The following is a 20,398-nucleotide window of genomic DNA, read 5'->3' on the forward strand; positions in this document are numbered from 1 at the left end:
GTAGTCTGCGGCGAAGAGGCACAGGTCACTCCGGCGACTTCGTGTTCGGCGGAAGGACCAGCCGGCATGTCGATAATTGCAGAAGGGTCGAGACTGTAAACACGCCCGACGCACTCACCCCGGAGTAGTGTTACAGGACATGACAACAGGTTCGAGATGAGTAGTCTGCTGACGCCGTCATGAAGTTCTAGAAGGGCATAAGGTAGCGGCGAACACTTGCAACGAACGAAAAGAGCAGATGGCGTGAAAAGGGCACTAGACTCGGCGAGAGAGTTGCAAGACACCATGGTAAGGGCAAAAGAGTGCGGCGGTATGATGACGTCTTCAGCAACAAATAGTTTGTCCCCGGTTTCATGAGCATCATATAATGGAGCGTCGTCAAACACTTCAAATGCCACCTCAGCGCGCGAGCATCGATGACGGCCTTATTAGCGGAGAGAAAATCCCAGCCCAAAATGAGGTCATGGGAGCAGGAATCCAACACTAGCAATTCAACGACATAAATGAGGCCATCAATCGCGATGCGAGCAGTACAAGCAGCGGCCGGCGTGACGTGATCTGCACTGGCTGTACGAAGTGATATACTAGCTAGTGGCGTCATAACTTTTTTCAGCAAGCGGCAGAGTCTAGCACTTATCACTGAAACTGCGGCACCAGTGTCGACAAGAGCGAGTGCAGCGACGCCGTCCACATGTACGTCCAGAACATTCGTTGGTGAAGTGAGAGGCCTTGGTCTTTTCGCTGGCGACGCAGTTCCTGGACTGGGGAAGACCGCAGCACTCTCCACCAAAATATAATGTAAATGCAAGGTAAACAGCGGTAGCGGCGTCGGTACCGAAGCAGCAAGAGCAGGCCGTGTATACGGGCAGCGTCGCAGCAGCAATCAGGCAGTCCTAGCTCGTGCCTCGCGCCCACGTGTCGATGTCGCTGCAGTAGTGGGCATTCCTCTTCACTACAATATATATATATATATATATATATATATATATATATATATATATATATATATATATATATATATATATATATATATATATATATGTGTGTGTGTGTGTCTGACGCTATGATGAATAGGTGACGTGGCCTGGCTCATACCCCATGTTTATTCTGTGCTGCACTTCTTCCTCCTCAGCTTCTATCTACCATCACTTCATACGTCACACGATTACCCCTCCCCCCGAAAGATGACACCGTTTATAACCTACGAAAAATGGAAGAAGCCAATAAACAGACAATGTCCAAATTCACAGTATCACGTCCCGACGGAGTTCCACAGTCTCTTTAAATCTTCAAGCCCGAGGGAGCAGTCCGGTGAATTCTATAACAACTCTGGTGGGCGAGGCTGACTGTTGCGTTCCGGACAGAGCGGGATACACGTGGATACTGACAGTACTGCTAGAACTCTTGTTCGGGCTGACCAAGGTTGGAACGCCTTGTTGCATCGGCAGCTCGGATGTCGTCGGAGTTGTATTTTTCGCCGTGAATGGTGCAATTCCGATGCTTCTTGCTTGCGTGCTTCTCGACAGACTGTGATGGAGTGCCTGAGTGCTTGCGGTTTGCAAGCAGTGCTTCCGCGTCTTTCTCGGCGCTTTATTGTTGCAGTCGGCGGAATAGCAGGCGCTGGAAGCGTTTCTGGCGACTTTTCTTTGTCCGAAAGTGTCTGACGTCTTGTTGGTTTGGAGATCTTATTTTTCGATGTTCTTCAACTGGTGAACGCGCTTTCATTGAATTTGGCGTTCGCCGATGCCCTCGTTGCAGTCTCTCTCGTTGTTTTCTGAGTTGGTGAACTTCGTTTTGCTTGCTTTGCTGGTGCTGCTCAGGAGATGGCTGTAGTGGCGCTCCTTCTGGAATCGGGCATTCATTTCCTTCGAGGTTTGACGCGTCCTGTAGACAGCTGATGCATGGTGAGCTGGTGTCTTGCTTATCGGGCATAGTTGGTAATGTGCCATCATTATGCTCTTCAAAGACTTTGGTAAGGTGTTTCAGTATGGACGCTTCGGGCAGACAGCTGCGTGCGAGGTTTGGTGTATGTATTCTGCATTTTTTCGGTTCTTGGAGCTGTAAGCACTGTATGGGGATACCACAGGTGACGTGGCATTACCAGGTTTTAACTGCAGATTTTGGCAAGTCTGTGGTGCCGCAGAAACGACACGAAGCTCTTCAGGGGCTTCTTCGCAGTTCACTGCGAGTGGTTCTTGCGCCTGGCAGCTTGCGACGTTCGATGCGTCTGAGCCTTCTGCTTTGCTTCGACTGTCCAGTGTGTGTGCACCGCACTGTGATGAATGAACATGTCCGAAAAGAGCATGGCTTGACACGGTATTTTCGTGAAGCGTTAGGTCGTCTACCGAGGTCGCGGCGTCCTTATGAGGCGAATGGTGAGCGATAGGAGCGCTTGAAAAACCGCATGATGGAAAACCGCGTGGTGGACCGCGTATGCGAGACGAAGAATTAAGAGCATCAGGTCGGTGGGCAACGTCTCGCGTCATAGGTTGAAGTGAGGACTTTCGAAATGCCGGCTTTCGTGCAGGAGGGAGGCGCGCTTGGTGGTTAGGTTTTTCCCAAAACGCGCATGGTCTTCTGAAAGTAAACTCATGTGCCACTTCGTCTTGAGGCAGTTGTCGATGCGCACTGGGCTTTCGAATGGTTGAGAACTGCTTAGGAAATTGACGATAGTGTGCGGTTGTCTCTAGATGGTTGGCAATGAGTAGGTCTTTGTCATAGTCTTTAAAACGAGTGAACATCTCTTCTTTGATCTTTTGCCATGACTCGTCATTTTCAAAGATGTGGGTGAGGTAAAACTCAAATGCCTCACCGGAGATGTAGTCAGTGAAGTTGATGATCATCTCCCGTTCCGACCAGGATGCAGCGGTGGCGTGGAGTTCGAACAGGTTGAACCAGTCCTGTACGGGTCCGTCGTCCGCTGATCCGGTGTACTTGGGGATGTCGAGGTCAGCCGATGGTTCTGTCATGGTGCTGGTCGTTGTCCGCCTAGGCGATGATTCGGTAGTCAATGTACGGTCAGGGCGTCTTCTGGGGAACTGCGTTGATGATGAGTGACTGATGAAGAGGCCTTCCTGCGCATATGGAGATGGCGCTTACTGCTCTTACCTCGTCTACACCAGAGGCATGGCTTACAGCTGCACTTCCTGTAGAGTCAACCATGCAGAGAATAAAGTTACATCGGTTTCCACCAGCTCGGAATACACAGATTAACGTAACAAGTGACATAACTAGTCAGCGTCCACGTGATTCCCCGGTACGAACACCCGTGTGTGAGTGCAAACACTGTGCGATGGATGGCTTACCCCGACAGATGCATTGGCATAATGAATGCCCACGACGCGCAAGCATTTCCGCCCTCTCCACCAACCAGGGAAACGAGGAGGGCGACCCAGAGTTCATGTAATTCATTTTGATGCCCTCATTAACGGGTACCCTGTCAGCGCTACACTTGATACCGGAGCTACGATTACCTGTATCAACGAAGCAGTGCTGAAGGCACTTCACCTGCAAATAATGAGGAATTCATGCATCTCAGTTCAACAAGTCACATCATCTACCAAAACTTTGGGTCGCGTTAATCTAAAGGTACAGATAGGAAAAGTGACAAGAGAAATTCAGGCTCATGTTCTACAAGGCATGAAGAGCAACTTACTTCTTGGCTTGGATAGTGCTTGCCTCTTTAACTTCGCTGGACCTTGACACTATGACTCTACGCCAAGGGAAAGACATCCTCCATTCTCGTACACAGAACCAAACCACGGTTAACAAGGGCGCGTCTTTGCAAGGTGTTGAAGTTTGTGATGTACTACATCTAAATAAAACTCAACAGTTGGCATTGAAGCAGCTTATCCACAAGTACGATGACATTTTTTCCAAGTCACAGACAGACATTGGGTGCATCAACGGCGAAATGCATCGCATTCATCTCAACAACAATGTTCCCATTCGTAGAGCTCCCTATCGATGCTCAGAAACTGACAGCGTTGAAATAGACAGACAGATCAATGAGCATCTCAAGCAAGGTGTCATACGACTATCTACCTCCCCATACGCTGCACCAGCACTTCTGGCAGAGAAAAAAGGGTAAGGACGCACGCGCTTCTGCATCGACTACCGCAAGCTGAACGAATTGACGGTGCCTGATTATCAGCTCATCCCTCGCATCGATGACGTTCTGGATTCTCTGGGAAATCTAGGTACTTCTCGACATTAGACATAACGTCAGGTTACTGGCACCTGAAGACTCACCCTGATGACATTCCGAAAACGGCGTTTGTCACACGTACCGGTCACTACGAGTGGCTCGTCATGCCTTTTGGCCTTCGGAATGCTCCGGCCACCTTCGAACGGGCTGTCAAATTCGTATTGGCAAAACACCGTTTGCAGAACGTCACGAATTACTTCGATGACATTGCTGTCCACTCTGACACGTTTCCAGACCATCTGGGGCATCTGGAGGGCGTTTTGAAAGCTTTCAAAAGCGAAGGCGTCAAGCTAAAATTAAAGAAATGTCAATTCGCTCGAACCTCTATTGAGTACCTGGGACACAAGGTTTCGCATGGCACCGTCACTCCAAAGCAAAGCAGCGTGGACGCAATCCTACGGTTTCCGACACCATCACGCCCTAAAGAGTTGCAGCGTTTTCTCGGCACTGTCAATGTTTACCGGCGATACATCGACCACTTCAGCCAAATCGCTCACCCACTGACGCGCCTGCTCAGCAAAGACGCCACCTGGAACTGGGATGCGGAGTGTGAACTGGCTTTCACTCAGCTCAAGAAATGCGTGACAGAAGAGCCAATCCTTAACATCTACGATGCCACTAAGCCTTGTGTGCTATACTGCGATGCATCCAACAGAGGTATCGGCGCCGTCTTGAAGCAGGTTGATGATGAAGGTAGAGAGCGCCCAATCGCATACCATTCACGGAAGTTACTAAAACACGAAATTAATTACGCCATCACAGAACTCGAATGTTTGGCAATTATTGACGCCATCGATAAATGACACTGCTATCTACACGGGAAACCTTTCACTGTGATCACAGATCACGCAGCGTTGCAATGGCTTAATAAAAGCATCAAGAATCCCCGAGGCCGACTTTTCCGGTGGTCCCTGAAACTCTCCATGTACGACGTGAACATCAAACACCAAAAGGGCAATGACAACATTGAAGCTGATGCACTATCTCGAAGCCCGGTAGTTCAACTTCTATCTGCTGAGCAACTGCGAGAGCATGACAACGACAAACCACCCGGAAAGCATACCATTGAGAACGGACTGAGTATAGTGACACGCAGGGGAATACGAAAAGTCTATGTGCCTTTTGCCCTCCGGTCTTCTCTTCTCCAAAAAGCTCATGTCGCTTTCGGTCATGTCGGGGTAAAGAAGACGCTGCGGCTTCTCTCTCCACAGTACTATTGGCCCGACATCATCACCGACGTGAGCGAGTACATACGCCACTGCGATACCTGCCAGCGCTGCAAAAAACCGAAGAACAAACGATTTGGTTCCTTGGAGTCTTTGCCACCATCGGAAGAACCGTTTGATCTTCTGGCCATGGACACTATCGGAGGTTTTGGCAACTACGGCTCATCCAAGAAATTCATTCACTTAACCGTTGATCATGCCAACCGTTATGTCTGGGCTTTCGCACACAAGAATGAGACTTGCGACGCGTACATCTCTTGCCTGAAGAGTATCTTCGCTGCTGGAAAGCCGCGGAAGTTCCTTTCTGACCGCGGCACAGGATTCACTGCCGGCAAATTTAAGCAGTTCCTCAAGCACAACAATATTCATTAGCTTTTAACAAGCTCACAACGCCCGCAGTGTAATGGCCTAAACGAGCGCACTAATCAGACGATCGTTACTCGCCTCCGATGCAAGATCAACGACGAACCCCGAAAACCGTTGCCGCGTCTCCTCTCGGACGTTGTCGACGAGTACAATAGAACGCCTCACGAAGTCACAGGCTACCCACCCTGCTTTATTATGTATGGCACACCATCGTATCCCTATCTTCTTCCAGGCGTTACCGAAAATCTGCAGGAAGCTCGTACAAACGCAGTCCGCAATTCAGTAGCATATCACGAGAAAAACAATATCATATATGACAAGAAGTTCCTTCCATTAGAGCTTCAAGTGGGAGACTTTGTTCTATATGAAACACCCTGGCACCCGAACCGCGGCAAACTCAGCGCAATCATGGAAGGACCCTATACGATCATACGCAAGATATCGGCAGTTAACTACGAGATCGACCACAGCGTGGTTCCACTCGGTCGCCAGACTGACATCGTTCATGTCGGGAGACTTAAACGATATCATCCGCCCCTGCACCTACGTCTCTCTCGGGGGAGGGGGGAAGCGTGTGACGAACCACACGAGAACGGTGTGGTGGAATGGTAGATAAGGAGGAAGACGAAGACAAATAAATGGTTCATCATACAGCCATCACGCCTCCTGCGTCACACACACACACACACACACACACACACACGTATATATATATATATATATATATATATATATACCCGTATGTGTGTGTGTAGTGTGTGTGTAAAACCCAACACGTGTCGCAACATGTGCCGCGTCACTTCTTTTACCAACCCTTCCCCGTTTAGCATAGCCCGAGCCCATCCGTGCCTACTGTGTGCTGCATGCGAGCAATTCAACGGTGTAAACTTGCCGGTGCGAATGCCGAAGTATAGTCTCACTAAGTGAGAGCTGAAAATCAAAGTCGTTAAATCCTATGTTGCCAACGGTCACACATTTCACTGATTGATGAGCGTTTACCTTACATTCATTTTTTCGCTAAGACAAAACGTTCACATCACAGTGGCTTGGAATGTTCTGAACTTACATCAAGCCGCATATTTCCACACATTCAGTGCGTCTACATGATCGACAGGCCAAGCACTGCAGCCTCGAGTGGCGCAACCCAGTTCGCCTCTTGTCGCCTGTTGAACACACCTCGGCGCGTAAGAGGTAACAAGGCAGCGAATAAAGTAGCCTAACCTGCGAAATACGGTAGCACTCGTGCAATCACACACGACGAAGCACGGCTACACCAGCCGAGCCAGTTCCATGCGATGTCACTGCTGCAGTGTGTTCTCTCACTGACGCAGGAAGGGCTGATTGTGATTTCCGGATTACTTGCGTGCTTAGCTGATGCACGCAAGTGAGCACAATATACGCATGTTTTTATCTAAGGCAACCTCGTTTCGATTGCAAAACAACATAACAATATTTATTAGTATCAGTGCCCACAAGAGACCGCACAAGACGTCGAGTGGATTCCCTGCATAGGAAGCGCGTGTATACAGCATATGTCGACTGGAGAGTTCGCTGTCGGTGGGATGTGCGGAGCATTTTTATTGTCATATAGGAATCTCGTAGTGCTTTAAAGTCTCGTTCAGCAACGTAACTGCTCAGCATACTCATGTTCCACGCAATAGTTTTCTCTTAGTCTCAGCCCCATACAAAGGCCTGTGCCGTGGTGCAATGACAGCTCCCGTTTCAACCTTGTTTTCTGCGAGCATGCCTCGGCTGCCATGCTTTGATGTCACATGATTGAATGCCAGTGGCGGTGGTGTCACCGCAGATATGTGTAATTTAGTTCTGAGTCCCGAACTAAACAGTAGTCATATTGGTGCAATGTAGCCAAACCTGGCAATCGTAGTCTCAGTTTGGTTCTATAGTTCAATGTGCCTTTGTGGTGCATTCTTATCTCGCATACCTTGTTGCTAAAAAGGTATATCACGTGTCTAATCATGACGTCACACAGTAGCTGCTCTACGCGATTTGAGCTCTTACGTTGATGCAAAACGAACCAGTTCTTCGCATCTGCCTAAACTGTTTCTTCACTGCTGCAGTTCCATCAACTTCGGCGCATTTGGCTACCTGGTGGCCCACGAGATGCTGCGAAGTATCATGTTCAGCGGTGAGGGCTTGTGTATTGTGCATGCAGTAAAATGGCGGACGGGTTATCGCAGCTTGCGCGTGCGTTACAAAGTGAAAAACAGCGTGTTCTTTCAGGTGGCGTCATAGACGTGGACGGCCGTCTCCGCAATTGGCACCTCCGGGACACTTCGGCCAAGTTCCGCATTCTGGTCAACTGCTTCGAGTCAATGCTACGTCGCACCATCACGAGTGAGCTGACAAAAAGGGTGCGTGTTGCGATGCACGTATCGACATGTACAGTATTTATGACAGTATTCGGATAAGTAAAGCATGGGGCGATGTAGCTGTCAACGTAGCATTCATGACAAAAACAAAATAAGTAATGTGTATAAAAAATCCAAACTGCCACAGATAAGGAGTGAACCTCGTTAGGGTAACGCTGTAAGTTTGATGGGTACACCAGCGCCAAGCTGAATATTTATTCGCATTTTCATAGCCATTTACTCAGGTGGTCAAAATTACCAGAGCTCTCCGCTACGGCGTCTCTAATAATCATATGGTGAATTTCGGGGCATTAAACCGTACATGCAGTCATCACCATTTATGCAATAATCACTATATTGCAGTTGGAAGCTACAAATAATGTTTCCTATGTCGTCCCTAGCTTCGCTCTCTGTTGATTTCTCTAGCTTGTGTCGGTAGCAAAGAAGTGAGCCGATCGATCTACGTTTGCCCCGCCGCAGTAATCTAGTGGCTAAGGTACTTGGCTACTGACCCGCAGGTCGCGGGTTAAAATCACAGGTGGTCGACATTTCCGGAACCCTCCACTATGGCGTCTCTTATAATCATATGGTGGTTTTGGGACGCCAAAGCCCACATATCAATCAATCAATCAATCAATATACTTTTACGTTTATTGAACCAGGTACTGCGTGATTTGAGCACACCGCTGGGTGCACCCATAGTGCACCAGAATCATGCCCGGAGGGAATGAACGTTTATCTGGCGCGTACGAAGCTTCTGATGCACATGGTTTTATACAATATTTTGTATTCAGATACCCAAAGGCCCAGAAGGCATTACATAGGGGGGGGGGATGACATTGGTTGGGGCAAATACTTTACAAAAGAATAAGCAATATAATACCAATACATGAATAGAGTAAGTAAAAACAGAAACATATGAAGGTTGAACAATGGCTAAAAAAACAATCATAACAGGAAAAGCAACCACAATTCAAGCATTCAACAATAAATAATATTTTCATCAGAGGGGAAACACAAGTCTTGGTAAAGATTTGCTTAGTGTTAGAGGAATGACTATACGTGATTAAGAAATGATCCATGGTCGACAATGTGAGTTATGTCTGTAGGCAGAACGTTCCATGCACGAATGGCGATGAGAAGTGGCCAATGATAGAAAAGATTAGTGCGAGCGTGAATGCGTTCAATTTTGTGCTGGTGATCTAGTCGTGAAGATATATGTCGAACTGGCCTAATATTGAAAGTATCGTGGGATGATTGATTGTAATGTGGCTTATGAAAGAAGAACAACAGTGTCAGCATCCTGCGCTTTTCTAATGAAGCTAGGTTGAGTGAAGATTAATGCCAGTTACGCTTGATGTGCGTAGGTACTTTTTTGAGGTGAAACGAGCAGCCTTATTTTGGACAGACTTCAGCTTGTGTATGAGGTAGGCCTGATGCGGATTCCAGATTAAGGAGGCTTATTCTATTTGTGGGCGTACTAGGGTCTTATAAGCTAGAAGTTTAGTCTCGGAGTTCGCCAAATGCAAATTTCGCCTAATGAAGCAGAGAGATATGGAGGCTTTACTTACACTTGCGTCTGTATGAGCGTTCCATGAAGTCTGATGATAAATGAATACCAAGGTACTTTATTTGCATAAAGTTTCTATGGGTATGTTGTTCAATGTGTAGTGGTATAACACCGTGTTTACCAGCGTTCCGACCCTGATAGCCTTTGTTTTATTAACGTTAATTTGCATTTGCCAGTCATTGCACCATTTACTAAGACTTGCTAGGTCAGATTGAATAATAATAATAATAATAATAATAATAATAATAATAATAATAATAATAATAATAATAATAATAATAATAATAATAATAATAATAATAATAATAATAATAATAATAATAATAATAATAATAATAATAATGTTTATTTTTCATTAGTAGTTTGATGGAGGGCAGCTGCAGGTAACAGCTGCTCTTCAAAAGAGGCAGCTTGACAAAGGCCCACAGCTACCTTTTAGCATGACAGCAGTGGCAAACAATCATCAATGTGATGTCAACAACAATAACAACAACACCAAATAGATAAATAAATAAAAATAAATAAATATATAAAATCAAGTCTAAATTCCAAAAATAAAAACAGCAACCATGACAATACAGCAACTGCAAAGAAATCTTAAAAACTATACACGTGTATATCGCGCAATTGAATCTGTGTACAGTGTAAAAAATCTATGCCAGCTTTCACATATTTATTAAGTAACGTAGGAACAATACGTGGGATAACTTATCTGTGGAGTACTTTGTTCTCGAAGTTTTTATTTTCCATGTTTCTTTATTTCGTGTTTCAAACAATGTATTATTTGGCTGCAGTTTTCAGAGGTCATGCAAAAAATTTCGACTTTCTTTCAATTCACGCCTGATTGACAATGCTAACTTAAAATTGTAGAGACGACGTACGGGTAGTATTCCAGCCTCTTGAAACAATTCGCTTGTGTGAGCATCATACGGCAAGTTAAAAATGATTCTAATATACTTCTTTTGCATCAGGTACAGTTTTTGTAAGTTCGTGTAAGTTGTAGTCCCCCATACCAAGAAACAATAGGTAAGATGTGAATAGAAAAGTGATTTATAAAGTAAGAGATTTACCTTGTATGGTAGAACAGTTTTGCCACTGTACACCATACCGACTACGCGGGATAACTGACTCGGCACACAGGCATCCTGACGATTAGTAATTTGTTGGTAAATCACGCAGACATTTGCAAAAATCTTCCTGTGGAATGCATACCATTACTGTTATTGTTGATATAAATTAAGAACAAAATAGGCCTTAGCACGGAACCCTGTGGTACGCCAGATTTGACATGCATTAACGGAGACAAATGGTCATTAATAAACATGAACTGGCACCTCTTAGCTAAGAAGTTTGTAATCCACTTCAAAATTTTTGTATTTATGTTGAGACCTGTAAGTTTATGAACAAGCCGCAAAAGAGGGACCTCGTCATAGGCCTTTGCAAAATCAACAAATATAGCGTCGGTTTGATGCATGCAGTGAACAGAGTGATGCTAGTCATTAAATTATTCAAGCAGTTGCGTTTCGCAAGAATGACCGTGAAGAAAACCGTGTTAGTTGATAAAAAATAAGTTATGTTGCGTAAGAAAATTCATGACAGCGCGTGAAATGATATGTTCTAGGAGTTTGCAGCACGTGCTAGTTAAAAAAGTTGATCTGTAATTGGATGGGTTAGACGGGTCACCAGATTTATATATGCGAATTACGCGAGCTTGCTTCCAATCATCTGGGACGCATCCCGTGGCAACAGACTGCTGAAAAAGTGTGGGTAAAATCTTACATATTGCAAGTTTTGACATTTCAAGAAGCTTAGAGCAGATCCCATCAGGACCAGGAGCCGAGTTATAGTTGGAAGACGATCGATGCAGGTCTGTATCCTATCCGGGATGATTGTAATGCCGCGCATGCTAGAATGCAGAAGGGGGACCTGAAGATTACTTGTGACAGGGGTCTAGTTCGTGGATACAGACAAAAAAAAAATGCATTGAATTCTACAGCGACACGTGACGGAGAAAGAATGCTGCCATCCTGGATAATAAAACCGTCAAACTCGATGCGTAATTAGGGTTAAGAATTTTCCAAACTTTTTTCGTGTCACTTCGAAGCATGTTTGAAATGTGATTAAAAATTTATTTTTGGCTCTTGTTATCTCGGTCTTGCATAGGTTCGCGTGCTCACGCAAAACGTATCTTATCTTTCTCAGATGCCGATAGTGTAGCTTTCGAATATAAACGTCTCTTTTTGTTTATAGTGCTGTGTACATGCTTCGTAAACCAAGCTTTTTGCGTACTGGTGGTTACCTCGACTCTAGGAATATGCTTTTCTTTAAGTGCGATCATTTCGTCACGAAGAAGTGTCCAGTTTGTATTAAGGTCGCGTTGATGAAATGATTGTAAGCAGCCGATGGAAAAGATAGAAATATCCCTGATGAGCCTGTCTACATTCGCTCAGATATAATCAAATATTTCTTTCTATTCGCAAGCTTTTGTACAGCGCATATGACTTCACAATGCAAGATTGATTGATATGCGGAGTTTGACGTCCCAAAACCACCATATAATTATGAGAGATGCCGCAGTGGAGGGCTCCGGAAATTTCGACCACTTGGGGCTCTTGAACGTGCACCGAAATCAGAGCACACCACAATGCAAGATATTATGGTGGCTGAAACCATCCAGAACATTTACCGAAACATTATTCGGTTCCGTAGTTAATGTAAGGTCTAAAATTGAATCGCGCCGAGTGGGAACAGAAACCACTTGGTGCAAATCAAACTACGCGAGCGCGGCAAGAAAATGTTGAAATTCACGTTTTCCTGCGTCATTCAGGGGTCCGCATAATTGCCAGCCAATGTTCGGATATTGTAAATCGCCAGCAAGAAATGTGGGTGACGTTGGGTATATATTTTGAACAAAGCTTAAAGACTCATTTGGGTAATCAAAAAATTCGTTAAATCAATTAGGTGGGCGAGAGCGTACCCCTGTGACACAGGTATTCCGAGTGGGCAGACAGATCGCAATCCACAAGGTTTCGAGGCAAGAATCGGTCTCAATAACGTGAGTTTCTCATCCAGCTTTTACAGTGACCAGTACATCACCCCCTCTCAATTCAATGATATCTTTTCTAAACAACGAAAATTCACGAGACAAGGACAAGTCGTGATCAGAAATGTCATGTTTCAGTGCCCAGAACTATGTCTGCCGAACATGATTCTACATACGAACAGAGGTGATCTTGTTTTTGAAAGATACTGCGGAAGTTTGACACAAGAATGGGCAGATGCGCATCACAGTGTCCATGCTTCCGTCACCGGGTTTTCGCAAAGACTTGACGCTTCGGCAGGGCAGTTATTTCGTTAGAAGTATGGTCCAAGACATAAATCGTATTGTCTAGAGAGAAATCAGACGCTTTGATAATGTATCCCCATGGAAATTATCGGAAGTACAGACTTCAAATTGGACTGCGTTAGCTAGCGAACTGTTGTGGTGAGTAAAGGAGAGGCACGAGATGCGTGCCGAACGTGGAAGCGCGACGATGGTGCACAAGGAGCACCGGGGACACGCGCACCAGCCACACACACGCGAGAGATTAGTCGGAGAAAGGCTCGTGGTACGCGATCCGAGCAGCAAAATTCCAGAGGACGAGCGGTCACAGTGTGTTGGGACGCTGAGCTGCAAAGATGTGGGAAACGAGCGTCGCTACCGCGACGGAAGCAGCATGACCGCCCGTTTCTTAGGATGTCGGCATGAAGAGCTCGGGAAGTTGCCGTCGACCTCGGAGATGGTTACGAGTGAGGCTGCCCGGACTTGCCGCGCCCTGCCCAGCACCCTGTTGCCGGTGGACTAGCAGCTTCCCCACATCGCACCAGGAAGGGAGCAGTCCACACCAGTCAGCTTAGTGGACGCGTCAGCGGATGAGTCCTTGACGAGCAAGGCCGAAACTTGAGACAAAGACTGATACACCGGCAATGAGAGCGAGCGGTTCGTGCTGAAGAGCAACCGAAGGCGACCGTAAAGAAGTAGAGCAGCCCCTCAAGAACATGAGGACTCGACGAGTCGTCGACACCGCAAGGGGGCAACGAGTCGCAACGCGACAAGCTGTATTGGGACAGGGCTAGCAGCTAGGGCCAGCGATAGATTGCGACTGAGTCACAGTCACTTTGTGTTTGCCCATGTACGAAGATTGTTGTCGAGGAATACTGAGTTGTTGGTTGTTATTAGGCTATAGATAATTTTTGGAGTTTTAAATATATTGATTGTTATTTAACGCACATTTCGTGCCTTGTTCTTGTCCGTTTTGGGCGTAATAAAATGTGTTTTTCTTGCCAGACCCACGTCTCTTCCTCGTATCTCTCTCAAATGCATCCTTCACAAACACCCCGAGATTAAAATCCTGACATTAAATCAGTGAGCCAGCCAGGAAGTTTTCCTTGTGCGGCCTAGTCACGTTATCGTCGGGAGTTGCAGGGATGGATTGGGAGACGATACTGAGAGTCGTTCGCGAGCGAAATCTCAATAAGGACGATGGCTTAAAGTTCATTGAAGATAAGAGAGAACAGCTTAAATAGGAGGGAAGACGCTCCGAACAAGAAGCTAGACGCGAAGCAAAGCATGTAGTAACGCTACACGCTTATGCACGAGAAAAACAGCAACTCAAACGCCAACTGTGATTGGCACAAGCCGAAAGGGGCATTATTGAGGATGAGAGAAAACCTACAGAGTTCCTACAGAAGGAAGTTAGCGCGCCCGATCTACAAAGTTAGGATTCGCTTGCGCCAAAGGGCAATGAGAAGGCGTGTTATGAAAAGGAGACGAGGTATTAAAGTGATGAACCAAGAGAAATAAGCTCATACGTGGCAGATAGTGAAAACAAGGCACCGGTTAGGGAGCTGTATGCCAGTGGCATGGAAGTGGACACGGGGAAAGAAAGTGAGACGCCTCCAGAAAATAAAAAATCAGTCATGCAGCTTCGTTATTGAGCTTGTATATTGAAGGAAGAAGCAAGTCGAAATTGCGAAAGAAATTACGGGAAAGGAGTAGGAGTGCCTCATTCGCACATAGTTGAACGCGAAAGAGCAAAGGAGACGCATACAGCTCCAAATGTACTGAAAGGTCGAGGCACTCACCAGGACGCAAGAGAGGTCAGTAATGTTGTGAGTGGTAGACGTGCAAGAACATTAAGAAAGAATGTTACCAAAACGCATTGATTTCAGAGATCTCAAAGCAGAGAAGGTGATAATAGGGGGCGACCTGGGAAAGTTGGTTTGAAAAGGCGTAGAATAAACAGAAACAGTGAGATCAGCTCTAGCGAGCGTTCGAGGCGACGGGCAGCGAGTAGGCGCAGGAAAAGCTCAAAAAGACGCGGAATGTGAAGAAGCACCGACTTAAGCTTGTTGTGTGCAGTTGAGTAATGCTTTTGCAGAAAAAAAAAGATTTCGGACAGTTATTGAATATTGTACAGATTTTAATAATATTGAGTGTTATGTACAGGGTGCAGTTGTTCTTGTGAGTGTATCCGTGTAGTGTGAGATAAGGAACTTGTGGACATATGAACAGTTGATTGCAGTATTTGATGCATGTTGGTGAAAATTTGTGATGGTGTGGTGTTGTGCGAAGTAAATATCAGTTTGGGGCTGGAGCGTCGGTTATAGCTCGAACTTACTCTTCGTTAGTGTGGGCGCCTGTCTCATCGATTCGGTGTCCCAGTAAAGAAACTTGTCGCACCGCAAAGCAGCGCTTGTTTTTGCCGAGGCCAATGTTCTACTTCCATAGCCTTTTCAGCACCTCTTTGTGTCTTTCGGTGTGTTTCATGGCGTGTTTCCCACTGATGATCATGTCTTCTAGGTATGCGCACATGCCTGTGATGCCGGGCACAATAGTCTCCATAAAGCGTTGAAAAATGGCTGGGGCTGCAGGAATTCCAAAAGGAAATCTGTTGACCTTGTATAGTCCTTTCAGCGTGTTCAGGTTCAATTCCTTTACTGTCTCTATCATCACGTGAAGTTGCTGGTATGCTTGTGCCAAATCCAGGGTGCTGAAAACATTGCCTCCCCTCAAGTGGCTGAGCACTGCATCGGTTGTGGGAAGTGGGTAGTCTGCCTTCTTTGATACCAGGTTCACTGTGCTACGGTAGTCGCCGCATATTCGCAACGAGCCATTTTTCATCCGAACCAGTACGAGAGGCGCTACCCAATCCGAGTGCTGCGCTGGCTCGATTATATATTAACTTTGCAGTCGATCGAATTCAGCTTCTACAGCTGACTGCAGCGCGAAAGGAATCGGCCGTGCTTTTAGCAACTTCAGTTTCGCTCCTTGGACATGTCGCTGGAATTTTGCCCTACAGAAGACGTCAGATGGTCGTGGATAAAAGTGAGCCTTAGCATCTTGACTGTGTTGTTGTAGCTCACTTGGTGGGGCTGCTTGGTTCGATTGAGTGTGCAGACAATGTCATAACATCTGTTCCCCGCACAGCGTTGGCAGATGAGCCCGTTTATTCAGTGCGTCTGTAATGTCGTTTGCCTCGAAGAACAACTATGGCCTCCCATACCAAGATCTGCGGGAGCCGGAGCTGCCGCTGAATTTAGGTGGCCGGCCTAAGTCAGGCGTCGTCATGTCATTTCCTTGACGTCGTTGTAGTGCCAATGAGTCCAGTCTTCCTCGTCGCCAACTGTTACGTCTGTACAGCTGCTTGTGGCTGTGGAAGTTTTAATAAAATACAGGGAACGTGAATAAGTGCAGAAGCGTCGTTCATGCATTGCAATCACTCCTGGTCAACGTTAGACACAACGCTCGCGCTCGTACGATAGCGCCAGTGCAGTCGCGCACGCACATCGTTGTCGTATTCTAAGGCGACATGTGAAAAAACTGCTTTTGTGTTTTATTTGAGCTGGGCGTCTCGGCCACCACCGATGTATTTTCTAACAATAATGACCATCATACCACGTGAGCTTCCATCCCCCTACCCTTCTGCATTGTTCTTTCGTGTGTTTGGAGTGTACGCAGCAGGAGTGATGTAACTGGCGGCTGGCTGTCGTTTGCGCATCGTCTTCGCAGTTGGCCAGGAATGCGGTCGCGACATCGGGTGATGGACATATCTGGGACCTGTGCTGGTCGCAACCTGAAGACGAGTCGGCGTGAGTGACGGTTCCTCGCGCCGACGGCCAAGTTGCTGTTGGGGGAACGGTAATGACATGAAGTCGTCGAGCCGGGCAGTGCAGCAGCGTCGACCGGCGACGGTGTCTTGGTGCAAGGACATTTTAGATGCGACGCAGCTTTTTTTAATATCCTGTGTAACTCTGTCCATCGGTGGCTCCGTGCCAACATGCCGCACCACGTTCCCCCCATCGCAGTTGTTGGAACGACATCAAGTAGGTCAAGTCGGAGCTGCGCGTTGACGCCACTCTCTCCCTCATCCGCAGCAGCTGCCGGCTCCTTCCAACACATCTAGGTGGTGTTGCTCATGTCCGTTCCCAAGACACTTCTCTCTTGCTTCATCCTCTCCACCTCCCGAAACGCTCGACCGCACGTCGAATGGAAGCACTCTTTCGGCTCGTTTATCTGCGATGAAAGTTACACGAAACCCATAACCCGCCTCCAGTGCCTTTGCGTTTAAAAAACGTTTACTCAAGTAAAGGCTACGCCGTGTTTCGCTTCAGACCGTTCTTCCAGCACCCGCGTCGATGCCCGTTTCAGCCTGGTCAACGGCGTGCGCACCGCTGCTGCTTCGCATCCCATCATTGTTTTCTTCGGGGAGTTGGTTCATGATTTTTTCGGACATGCGTTGTCATCTTTCGTTATAGCTTGTGTGGCTGATTTCTCTAATAATTTTTTTTTCGGTATATGGCTTGAAACAAAGTTGAGAGGTTGTGGGCGTGCTATCAGCCTTTGTAAGGTCGTTTGCGCCTGGTGGCGCACTCCTGTCCCACTGATAAGCCGCATTTAGAGATTACAGCGCTGAGCGGGAGGTGGCGCAATGCTTACACGTGATTTTCATCTCCATCATCATCATTATTAATAGTGCACCAGCAGCGACGCCCTGCGACCAGGTTAGGTGGGTGGACAGAAAAGATTAGAGAGGCTCTTTTGGCGTGTGGCGGTATAGGCGCGCAAACGGGTGCCTCTCGCAGTGGGTTCATTGGAACGGCACTGCGGAGCGTTTCCCGTTGTGGCGAGTCGAGCGTTCGCGACGCCGCCTTCGCGGTACTTTGTCCTTATGTTTATTTAGTGTATGCAAACATTGTGTAAGGTGGTTTAGTGTGTGGATCACTAGTGATGTATTCATTTGGCTGACAATATGGACGTTGTAAAAGTAGTTTAATAAATGTGCTTTGGTTTGGTCGAACCTTGCCTACTGTGTTCGTTTGCTCCGAGAGCGTGTTTCCCCATTTCGAGGCCCCACAAGGTTTTAGAAACAAGAGCGTTAATCTTGTGGCATACGCAATAATGTGGTTGATTCGCTTATACACATATGCGAGAAAAAACTGTGTCTAATAAAACTGATGTAACTTCAGCGGGGTTCTTCATTCTTGCCCTCGTCGTGACTGCGTCCTAATTTCCTATTACCGCGATACACGGCATTTGGGGAAACCCTTTCTTCATAAGGAGCTCGTTGATTGCTCATATTGGGCAATTGTTGCGGGGTACATTGTTTTTGTTAAGGAATGCATCTGAGTATTTGCTTATAAATACTAGCAGCTGGTTCAACTGTGCTCGTATAGAGCTGTTTTTCTATCTATTTTTCATATTGCATTGCTAAAGCTTAATTGCTAAAGGCGTCGTGCACGCACAGTTTATTTCTTTGTTAAAGGGGGAACGCAGTCGTCGTAAACGCTTACGCCTCGCCCGTCACACGAATGTTCCCGTTTGCAGTGTCGAATGTAATTGTTAGCGGAACCTAGATATTGTTGGCTGTCTTTTGGTTACCTATAGAGGGTCCTCCTTAATTTTCCACTGTCAATAGATATGTGTGTGAAGTGCATTTCACTGGAATGCTTATAGTAAATCTATAGTTAAGAAAACTCGAAAAGTGCCCCCCAGACTACCGAAGTGAGGGCGCCCTTTTCCGGTAAATGCTAAGTGGGGATCGACGATAAAACCCGAACCACACGTACGCTGCGCGTCAGCGCGCATCATACTCCGGGCGCGACTCGCAAGGAATGTCCACCCACACGCGCGCGCGCTTACCCTATAAGCAGGCGGGAATATGTGGGTGGCGCCACTTACTGAGCTGTTTGTGTGCTTCGAAGTGAGTTATATGAACTTGAACACTCTCCATAAGTGCAGGTGGTGCCAGACAGAACCATACCGCACCATTTAGCACGGCCAAGAAAACATGAGTGCTTACACGAGTGCACTGCACAACGCGTAGTGCATCGCCGGCAGCTACGCCAATTCCACCGCGACGTGATCGAGCCTAATGAGGGCTGCTAGTTGAAACTATTCAGCACTAAAAAGCACTAAGAAACTATTCAGCACGAGAACACACGAGTGCATCGCTACGATGTGCACGGCACGACGTGCGAAATAGAGCAAAGTGGTCTCATGCAGTCATATATTATGGCGAAACATGTATGATTAGAGCTCATAAATGAATGCATATGCAATGTGGCTGTGAGTGTACTTGTCGTGTACATGGGGATGTAAAATATGCACGAAAAGAAAAAAAATGTAACCTAAATTGGTTCCTATACGCCGGCTAGGTCAATGTCTGAGTTCAGCCACAGCGTCCTATCGTATATGCGGGGCTCTAAGCGCGGCCAGCGCGGGCTAGGCGCGCGCCGTCTCATGGCCGAAATCAGATCTCCTCAGACACTGGCGTACGCAGAGCGTTTAGGCGCACAACTTCGCATGCGCAGCCCCCAGCGCGCGTACCATGCGCGCTAAGGCAGCGTACGTATAGAGCGTTCTTGTGGTTTGGGCTTCAAGCCGAACGTGTGCGCCCACTGCCGCCTTTGAGGAGAAAACTTAAAGGCAGCGTGAAGAAGCTTGTTCGGACAATGAATGAACGCATTTTATCGAGAACACGCTTCGAACAGTCTCTGACGGCGTGCAGGTGGGCGCCAGCAGCTTGGCAGTGTCGCAGATGCTCAGCCGGGAGCTCGTCATCGGCTCAACCGCTCTGCCAGCGGCCTTCAAGGTCAGTATTCTCATAATATTGCCACCCGGCAACATTCTAGTGGAGTGTGAGAAAGTTTTACGCGGTGCATGGGACTCGCTAGGGTATTTTTTAAAGGGCCCGCAAACCTTCAAGAGACGCTCGCGTGCTGCTGTCCGTGCCTTTCCACTAACGAGAACAGTTAGCATGGCGTCAACTGACGCTGCCTGCAGAAATACAAACGACGCGGCCTACTAGAGACGCTGTCATTGGGCGAAAAATATCCTGTTTTCTGCTAGCACATGCACGCGCAAGCTGCGTTTCCACGTAGGACGCTGAGGAAGTTGGTCAAACCAGCCGACGAACGCAGCTTAGCGAAGGAAAGACCCGAAGGACGGCTGAGAGAAAAGCAGTACGTTGTCAGGGCTCAGTTGGAGTGATACGTGTGGAAGTCGAAAATATAAAGAGAAACCTGCGCTCGGAACTAAAAGGCTGCGTTGCGCGAGAAATAAATCTAGGCAAGGCTGGTTCGGGACAGGGTCACCAACTGTCAAACTTCATAAGGGAGA

The 20,398-nt window shown here is 47.1% G+C and overlaps 1 protein-coding gene across 3 annotated transcripts in view; it reads left to right on the plus strand.

The window, feature by feature from the left end:
* LOC119184222 (neprilysin-1) overlaps positions 1 to 20,398 on the plus strand; it is a 246,194-nt gene that overhangs the window by 167,277 nt on the left and 58,519 nt on the right. For 2 of the 3 annotated variants that reach the window (XM_075888738.1, XM_075888739.1), the window contains exons 14-16: positions 7,878 to 7,945; positions 8,041 to 8,171; positions 19,788 to 19,871. In XM_075888738.1, coding sequence (XP_075744853.1) covers positions 7,878 to 7,945; positions 8,041 to 8,171; positions 19,788 to 19,871 — 283 coding nt within the window. The remainder of the gene's footprint in view (positions 1 to 7,877; positions 7,946 to 8,040; positions 8,172 to 19,787; positions 19,872 to 20,398) is intronic. The other variant, XM_075888741.1, reaches the window with a different exon arrangement.

Source organism: Rhipicephalus microplus, chromosome 3 (genome assembly GCF_043290135.1).
Source record: "Rhipicephalus microplus isolate Deutch F79 chromosome 3, USDA_Rmic, whole genome shotgun sequence".
NCBI lineage: Eukaryota > Metazoa > Arthropoda > Arachnida > Ixodida > Ixodidae > Rhipicephalus > Rhipicephalus microplus.